This window comes from Octopus bimaculoides, chromosome 5, assembly GCF_001194135.2.
Source record: "Octopus bimaculoides isolate UCB-OBI-ISO-001 chromosome 5, ASM119413v2, whole genome shotgun sequence".
Taxonomy (NCBI): domain Eukaryota; kingdom Metazoa; phylum Mollusca; class Cephalopoda; order Octopoda; family Octopodidae; genus Octopus; species Octopus bimaculoides.
In genome coordinates, this window is record NC_068985.1 from 78,447,253 (window position 1) to 78,456,665 (window position 9,413).

General features: G+C 40.1%; 1 protein-coding gene and 1 long non-coding RNA gene across 2 annotated transcripts in view; one reads left to right on the plus strand and one right to left on the minus strand.

Annotated features, from left to right (window-relative positions):
* LOC106869252 (uncharacterized) overlaps window positions 1–6,759 on the plus strand; it is a 14,139-nt gene extending 7,380 nt beyond the window's left edge. Inside the window, exons 3-4 of the long non-coding RNA XR_001409383.2 lie at window positions 76–121; window positions 6,467–6,759. This is a non-coding gene — a long non-coding RNA (uncharacterized LOC106869252). The remainder of the gene's footprint in view (window positions 1–75; window positions 122–6,466) is intronic.
* Window positions 6,760–6,927: 168 nt separating this feature from the next.
* The window catches only part of LOC106869254 (opioid growth factor receptor-like protein 1), a 19,759-nt gene continuing 17,273 nt past the window's right edge, over window positions 6,928–9,413 (minus strand). The window contains exon 6 of the mRNA XM_014914919.2: window positions 6,928–8,586. Coding sequence (XP_014770405.1) covers window positions 8,376–8,586 — 211 coding nt within the window. The 3' untranslated portion in view covers window positions 6,928–8,375. The remainder of the gene's footprint in view (window positions 8,587–9,413) is intronic.

Here is a 9,413-nt window from a genome sequence, read left to right on the forward strand (position 1 = left end):
GAGGAGGAGGAGGAGGAGGAGGAGGAGGAGGAATAACATGTAAAGATAATGATGGTAATGTGTTTGATATTTCAGATTTATCCACAGCCGCCGCAACTATTCAGATTTCCATTTTGACCTGGTGAGTAATTTATGCTTTGTTTTGTTTTATTTTTACATTGTAGTTACATAACTGAAGTTTGTAGTACATTGTAGTAACATAACTGAAGGAATTTATAGTTACATGCTTTCAATACTGTATATAGCTACAAATTTGACACACACACACACTATGATTATATATTGTATATAATACATAATTTCATATAACGTTATGTCCTGGGATAGGTCAATCATCTTCTCCAGCAGCATTCTCGTATAGAACTCATCCGATGCGGCTGGGATATTTTTGTTGAGTTTTCCAGATCATACAATTCCATAGTGGTAAAGAATGGTAAAGAGATGTACAGTATGTATCTGTGGAGAGTCTTCAATGAATTTGAAGTGCGCACTGCCAGAGAAAACAGTTACAGTTCCTCTCCGTAATACGTTAGAACGTGTAAGTCGTCTAAAAATCTGTAAGTTAGATAAATAGGCACTCGTATATTTGTCTGTGGAGTGATCATATTGATCTTTATATTCTAATACAGAGAGATATAACAGGGTGACGCCGTAGTAGGCTGGTGAAAGGGGGTGCTACGCTAAGAGAAGTAAAGCTGAGCTAGGAGGAAAGAATGAACAGGTAGAAGGAGGAGGTGACACTTACAGGGTTAGGGGTTTATCGATGGGGAAACCAAAGACTAAGAGTGAAAGATGGTAGAATTGAGCAATGAAGAGAAAATTGTGGAGACTGACAAATTGAAAAATTGAAAAATGAAGAATTAAAAACGAAAAGAGAAAATTATTTTTAAAAACTCTTAAAAAATTAGAAATGAAATTAAGATGAAAAGATGACAAAAAACTGAGGTATTGATATAAATATATTATATGAACACTGAACAGTGAGAAGGTCTTTGGAAATCCTCGTTTGAGAAAACCTAGGAGGTTTGTTTTGTTTTGTTTTTTTGTCGAATTTTTAAACTTCAAAGATTCAAAAGTTTCAAAAGTTTAGAAAGTTTAAAAGGTCTAGCGGTTTTTGAGATATACATAGACAGATATTTGCATACATGCAGGTTTGCGACGTGTATATCACGGAACCGAAGCAGTTAAAGCCACGGAAGATACCCGCTGCGGTTGGTAGTATTGTGGTAGATGATGCGCTGATACGTTGTGCATTGCTTCACTCCGTATGTCATTTGTAAGCAACATAGTCTAAATCAGGAACTTAAGCTTCACGAATTCGAACTGTGCCATAATACCACGGAAGCAACCAAAAATGTCTGTTGCACAAAGGGTGGAGGCGCAGTTGATCGCAGATGGTTCGAGAAATTTCGCTCGGGATGCAAGAACATCGATGATCAGACACGGTCAGGTAGGCCTCAAAAAGTGGATTCTGAAGCCGTGCTCCAAACCATAGAGGCAAGCCTAGCGAGTAGAACTCGGATAGTATCAGATGAGCTCGGGATTTCAAGGTTGTATGTCACTGTGTGGCAAAAATACCCGGCATTGTTTAACAGAAAGTGAGCTCTTCTGCGGCAAGACAACGCAAGACCTCATACCGCTCGAACCACCCGGGATGAACTCCAGGAACTTGGGGAAATCGAATTGATGTCCACACCCATCATATAGCTCGGGCCTAGCTCCCTCAGATTGTTTTTCTGATGAGAAAATGACCGACTCGTGTAAATCCTAAAGTAGCTCTAACTTGAATAAACTCGCCTTTAAATAACTGTTGACCTAGAAGGTTCTAGAATCCTTTTAGCGGAGAAAACTTGTATGCTTTCTATGTAATTGCGGCTTTAGCCATAAGCCAAGTAGTACTAATTGGTCAAATCCTATTCGAGTAGACGAATAAGATTTTTGGCAACACTTTTCTTTATGGAAATATATTAAGCCGTGGTGGAGGCGCAATGGCCCAGTGGTTAGGGCAGCGGACTCGCGGTCATAGGATCGCGGTTTCGATTCCCAGACCGGACGTTGTGAGTGTTTCTTGAGCGAAAACACCTAAAGCTCCACGAGGCTCCGGCAGGGTATGATGGCGAACCCTGCTGTACTCTTCCACCACAACTTTCTCTCACTCTTTCTTCCTGTTTCTCTTGTGTCTGTAATTCAAAGGGTCAACCTTGTCACACTGTGTCACGCTGAATATCCCCGAGAACTACGTTAAGGGTACACGTGTCTGCGGAGTGCTCAGCCACTTGCACGTTAATTTCACGAGCAGGCTGTTCCATTGATCAGATCAACTGGAACCCTCGACGTCGTAAGCGACGGAGTGCCAACAACAACATAATAACGAGCGAAAAGCCGCTGAGCAATTTGTCCGGCATACTAATTATCGACCCCAGTACTTGACTGGTCGTTATTTTATCGACCCCTAAAGAATGAGAATCAAAGTCGGCCTCGGCAGAATTTGAAGTCAGAGCGTAAAGACGGACGAAATACCGATGAGCATTTTGTCCGAAGTACTAACTGTTCTGCCAGCACGTTGCCTTCGGTACAAATGATATATGAACAAAATGCAGAAACCAGACCAAGGCATTCATATTACGTATTGCTCAAAGATAGCTCAGCTGGACACAACCCACAGCCTATGAATGACACTTCTAATTCAGCAGCGCAACAGAATCAGTTCACTCTCTGTGCACAACACGTGTTCTGTACAATAACTACCTAATAAAATAAGACAACTCACACAACATATTCTCTATTGCATCACGACTAAACAACATAACGCAGTGTATACTCTACGGAATCACTACCCAGTAAAATAACACAACACATATTTGATACTTGGTATTGTAGCACAAACAGCTCACACATTCTAAGCAGTCTCTACCCATTAATATAAAACAATCCATATAAGGCGGCAAGCTGACTGAATCGTTAGCACGCCGGACAAGATGCTTTGCGGCATTTCGTCCGTCTTTACGCTCTGTGTTCAAATTCAGTCGAGTTCGACTTTGCCTTTCATCCTTTCGAGTCCTAGGATTCGATGTGGTGGTGGTGGTGGTGGTGGTGGTGGCAGTGACATGCTAAGCATGCACCAATTCATTCATCTCTGATAACTTTATTGGAGAGCAAGACTTTCTCTTCAAGGGATACTTGAAGTTGAAGAGACACTGACAGATGATGGCAGTCACTCGTAGTCCGACAAAGACGGTTTTGCAATTTCTTGTGAAGAACTTGCACAAATGATTTGTTAATTGTGCACGTGCTGTACATTACTTCACTCCTTCCATCAAACTAAACTCGGCTGAATAGAGTTGCACGTTGTACCAGACATCAGTTGTCGACATGATCGCAGAGCAACATGAGACGAAGTTTTTTGCTCAAGAACCACCCAGTCCAGGAATTGATATCACAATCACTCGATCGTGAATACAACACCCTAACCACTAATCTATGCGCCTTCGACGAGAGACTTACTATAGCACTCTCAATCGTGCACCAAACTAATTCTTTCGTCATAGAACCGAGCAACAGAAAGTTGCCTGTCTGCTTATTACAAAAAGAAGGTGGTGGCAGTGGTGGGGATATCTTTACACTGGAGTTCGTTCAACAGCAACGTCCATCGACCGTCTCACATGCAACAGCAGCAGTTCGTCATACAATATACCTTGTATAACAGCTGATGTAAGTGTTCATCACCTCTGCCTGACCTTTCAAGTATAGCTTTCTCCCGGCCTATTACTGAGTGAGATTGGCTACCCTGCTTGTCACCTCATCTTAGTATTCCTCCAGTTGGAGATTTGGTCTAAGCCAGATTCCAATCAGTTTAACCTATCCATCCGTCCAGCGTCCTCTGACGCTGTTGGATGGTACGAGCCTGTCTCCATTCAGGTGCCGAACTGCGGACCTGCTTATTTTCTTGGTTGACTTTTAATTCTGTCACCACCTCACTGTCCCTTAGAGTTGTGCTGAACGCATCTATGTGTCAGGTGTCCGACACTATGACTCGTCTGCCTTTGCCGAATAGATTCTTCCACACTAGTTAGTGTGGGTTTGCACCACAACGACTCTGGTTTCTACAATAGCGGCTCAAGAGTAACTAAAGAGGGAAGAGTTTTGACGGATCGTGTGCATGACACTGAAAATGGTTCTGATAGGTGACTATTCACGCTAAGCACTGAGCAGATATCGCTGTACATTGCGGCAATCCGATTGCGGAAGATTGGGCCGAAACCTGTCGCCGTAGGAAATGCCGCCAAGCTTTGGCGGGCGACTCTAGCGAAAGCTTTTGATTGATCTAAACTGATCAGTCTCTTCTACCCAGGTTAGGTTATTTACACAAGCTCTCTCTGATGTATCGCATGAGGTGGAGACTGTCGGAGATAGATTTCTTCGGATGGTATATGATTGCGCATCACCAGTCTGACAATCGACAAAAAACACCGACCTCTTTCCAAACATCCTGGCCAAAATTTTTAAATCTGTGTTTAATAGTTATGGACCATCGGTTGCGAAGGCTTTCTTAAGCGATGAAATATCTACCAAGAGGTTCTCAAACAAGTCTGAAATATAGAAATAAAGCTCATAAGGCAAAACATCCAGTCTACACTATTCCTCTCTGCTGGCCTACAAGATACTCTACATCAGCGGTTCCCAACGTTTTTTGCACTCGCGACTCCCTACTATTAGTTGATAACTGAAATTAATATTATCCCAGCCACTTCTGACAAGGCTACGCGACACCCCTGCCAAGGCTTCGCGACCCCCAGGGTTGGGAACCACTGGTTGGGAACCACTGGTTGGGAACCACTGGTTGGGAACCACTGGTTGGGAACTCCTGTTCTACACAGATACGATCTGGATGACGGTACATTCAGCCGTGTTCCTATTAGCGTATCCAGGAAATCCATTCGGTACCTCTCAGACAGTTGAAAATTTCTGATTAGGTTTACGAGGCTTTTGTACCCATTCGTTTATTGGCTGGCTCCACACGATCGCTGTGTGGATCCAAGACACCGTTCTATTTGCCTGCTAGTACGAAACCGTGACATACCTAGGAAGGCCCCCAGACGGCTGGAAAAAAGTCTTCCCTCACTCCTACCCCTATCGAGATATAAACAGCAACTACTCTGAAGGCATAGCCTCTACTACAGGTCACTCCAAACACCACTGAACTTAACTTCTGTGTCCAGGAAGCTGGTCCGTCCCCAGTATTCAGCCCTTTCCAAAGCAACATAGTTATTCCGCCATTCTTTCCCGGCAGGCTTGGAGATGCGTACAACTCGTAGCTGCCGAAGATAGGCATGAATTCTCGTGCCTCAGAAATTCTGATCTTGGTTATAACCACCACATCTTTATATTATTATCCTGGGGTCGTTGAGCAGGGGATCCTTCTTCCAAGCGTCCCCGGGCCACTTGCATTCATGCTGCTTCTTCTGAGTACGATTATGTTCAACAAGAGGAAAAGCGAGAAGAAACACTTTCTGTCTGTTAGGAGGACAGATGTGCCATACTTCCAGTTATTTGTAGTTGTTACCGCACGCATTTCTTTAAAGAGTTTTCATATCCATCGGGAATCTCCCATTCCCTTTAGATATTTTGTTTTCAGTTTGTTCCAAGTTTCTTACGTTGTTTTACTAATTCTTATATGAGTTGCTTTGTTATGTGGGGACTGTAATGTACTCATTGTGAGTAATATTTGCGTATTGATATATATGTTTCATTAGGTCCTTGTTGTTTGTGTCTATAGTTGATGATGCTTAATGTTTGTTCGGTTAGGATGTACTGTTCAAGTAGTTGATGCGGATGGGCTGCGCTTTCGTTTGTTGTGGTGTTTGTAATGTCAATGAATTTTCTATTGTTGGAGTTGTTTGTGACTATGTTGGTATTAGGAGCAGGAATGTGTGATTGTTTATCAGTTTCTGTACTTCCTCCTTTAAGATGTTCGTTTTTAGTTCGGCACAATGTTTTACACTTTCCATTTTTTTCTCTTCCTCTTCACAACTATCTATTCAAATTGATTTTCCTTGCAAGGAGATTTTGTTGTTAGAGGAATCTGTGGCAGAGGAAAAAGTGTGTATGCGCAATCGAATATATATATGTTTGTAGTCTATCTGGTATGGGCGAGGGTTCTTTGGATTGTGTTGGTGTTGACAATGTTTTTGTCCTGGATTATGGCGTTGGATGTTGAGTGTATTTTCTTGTTTCTTTTAGTGTTGTTGCTTCTGTTTTTGGTGTTACCGCTTTTAGTTCTGCTACAGTTGGTGCTGTGGTTGTTGATGATGCTGTTTTTATCGCTAATGTTGATATTGTGGTGAGGATATCGGTACATGTACAAAAATTTCCTATTTTTACTCTATGTATCTCTATTTAAACTGAAGATATATCTCACTACTGTACTAAACGTTCATCTCTCCTTCTTTCTCGTGTAAACATCAAGACCAAGACCGCAAACTACAAATGACGACGATGGTTTCTCTCAGATATTTGACTTGAATTTACTATGCAAGAAAAGAACACAGTTTCTCATACAGCTGGAATTTATACAAGCTTGTAGCATATACCCAAATATCTTTGGAGCAGTACTGAATACCAACATTGAGCATACAATGGAAAATGAAATGAATGTAGCCGCTTCAAAAAGGAATCAACTCAATCATGTAAATTACATCCAACACTTAACTGTTACATATTGAATGTTGTAAAAAAAAATAATAAAAACATAACCTAAAAGTTTTAGTCTTTGTGTTTTTGAAGAACACGATGTTATAATGTCTCTTTTTGGAGTTGGGATGTATTATATGTGTGTACAATTACACACACACACACACACACACGCACACACACGCACACACATATGCGCGCGCGCACATATTTATTGAAGTTAAAAATGCACTTGAAGTCTTTTAATTTATTTTATTTACCCAGCCGGTTTCACAACTTTGTGATACGCATGTATTTTACAAAGTAAATGAGGTTACATAAAGAACAGAGAGGAAACTTTCAACTCTTAAACCATTATACACAAGTTTTTAGAGAATCTATTCTTTTGATACGTTGTTTTTAGACGCATGATTATTCTTTTCTATGACTGCGTATGTAGTAAATATATAAAAATAAATATAAATTGGAAGATGTAATGAAGTCTTTCAATCCTATATTTTCCCATTTTCTCACGTTGTCCTAACCAAATAATAATCATATTCCATTTCGACCCAGTTTGTTTTTCATCATAAAACACGTTTTATTCACCGTACTTGTTCAGTAGTACATCAATTTAGCGAAAAACAAGACCTTGATATTTTGGTGAATTTATTAGCTGCACATTAGTCCAAATGTTTACTAATGAATATTTGCCGGGTACTTTTCTGGAATTTCGTATTTGTTGATGAACAGCCATTTTCCATTAAAGTCAATCCCGTTTGTCCCGTGCAATTGTCATGACATCGGTCACATCTAAGAATATAAATTAAATTTCTAATGCACAGGTGAAGCGATTATGTGAAGTATAAATGCAGATATTTAAATTCATAAGCAAAGTTACACCTTCAATATATTGGTTTCAAATTTTGGCACTAATATATTGGTTTCAATTTCGGAGGAGGGGGAGAGTCGATTACATCGACCCCTATGTTCGACTGGTACTTATTTTATCAACCCCAGAAGGACGATAGGCAAGGTCGACGAAATACCGCTGCACATTTTGCCCGGCCTGTTAACAGTTCTGCTAGCTAGCCGCCTTACACCTTTAATATACTAATATAGGTTCCTCAACTAGGCCACCAACTCTCTTTCTCCCTCTCTCTCTCTCACTTATTCTCTCTCCTCCATCCCCACCCGCTTTACTCATATGTCTGTTTTCCTGTTCGTCTTCTGCTTTTCTGCTTTTAATCTTCAGCATGGCCTTTCTTCTTGCCAGGGAAATAACTCTTTGATCATCAACCATGAGTTACAGTACCAACGCTATAAACACTTAATTACAATTTTGCTTTCCTTTTTTGATAAAAAATCTTTTATTTACTTTACTGAAAGGCTTTGTGCACAATACTTCCTCAGCAGCCATCTTTATCTTGTTCAACATAAGTTCCAAACATCTGACGAGCGTAAGTCTTTCGACCTTACGCAAATCTTGAAGACATGTATGAATGTTCGTTTAGTATGATCGTCATTAAATTATACTATACAACCTCGTTATTTCGTGTAATTGCGTACCTTTCTTTTACTATGAACTGTAACCGACCTCTCTTTCACATATGTTCTAGAATTATGTATTTCTGCATATTGACGAAGCGTTACTCAGCTTAAAACAATGGTGTGTTTCATACTGTCGTTGATAGTCTTTTAGTATTTCAGTTATCAAGTAAATTCTGCAACTGAAATTGCTCTCGCCTGCTCAGTTGCGGAATCCAATAATCGTTTATTGATTCTTCGGCCTTTGGTAGTAATTGAAATCGAACCATATCTGCGAGAAATTTGACGAAGAACACTGCTTGTACTTGGAAATCCAGATATCTGAGAGATTCTACCATTCTCGTAATCCGTTTAAAGTTGTTTGGGTATCTGAAAGTGAAATTAAACAACATTGTGAAATTTTGTACAGTATTGAGGAACTATCGTGCATCGGTAGTACGAAATACGAACCAGAAAGATAAAACACTTTTTCTGGATAATTAAAGATATCATGAGGTCTTTCAGGAACGATTCACGAAGACAAGTTAGTTAATGTTGCGAATATTTTCCCTAATCTATAAATCAAATTGGTATGTGTTTCTATTCTTTTTATCCGTCCCTTTTACATACACGTCAAAGGCAATTAGTTGTTACGATATTTTTACTATCTTTATATTTCGCGAAAACACTGACAGCCGAATACGAAGTAGAAATGTATAAGTTTTCATTGTCTATTTATGAACTACATATTACTTTGTATATAATTGTATGCATTCATTATTTACTAAATTATAAAAAAAAGGAATAATGAGAAACGAAGTGGAATGTATTTTCTTCAATTATCTCCTTAAAATAGAGTTTGTTGCAAGTAATTAGCTATAAATTTAGGTATTTATCTTCTGTAGATGATAAATAGTCAATTGTGTGATGGTAAGATGGCAATGAAGGAATGATAATGTTTTATCAAGGTACGGAGCGTGATTTTAGTCGAGCAGTTACGGGCAGAGATGACAGGGAACCGGAATTGTCTGGTTTGTGAATTTGGGTATGAAGTAGATGGTGGAGGTCCAGGATATAGTTACAGTGACGCTGGTGGCATAGGACGGAAACGGGATGGAAAGATAAGTCCATGCACAGTGGCGGACACGTGTTTCTGGTAGTGGCTGGTGAAATTGTTTAGTATGCTGTAGAACAAAGTCGCCTGATTACGATGGAGC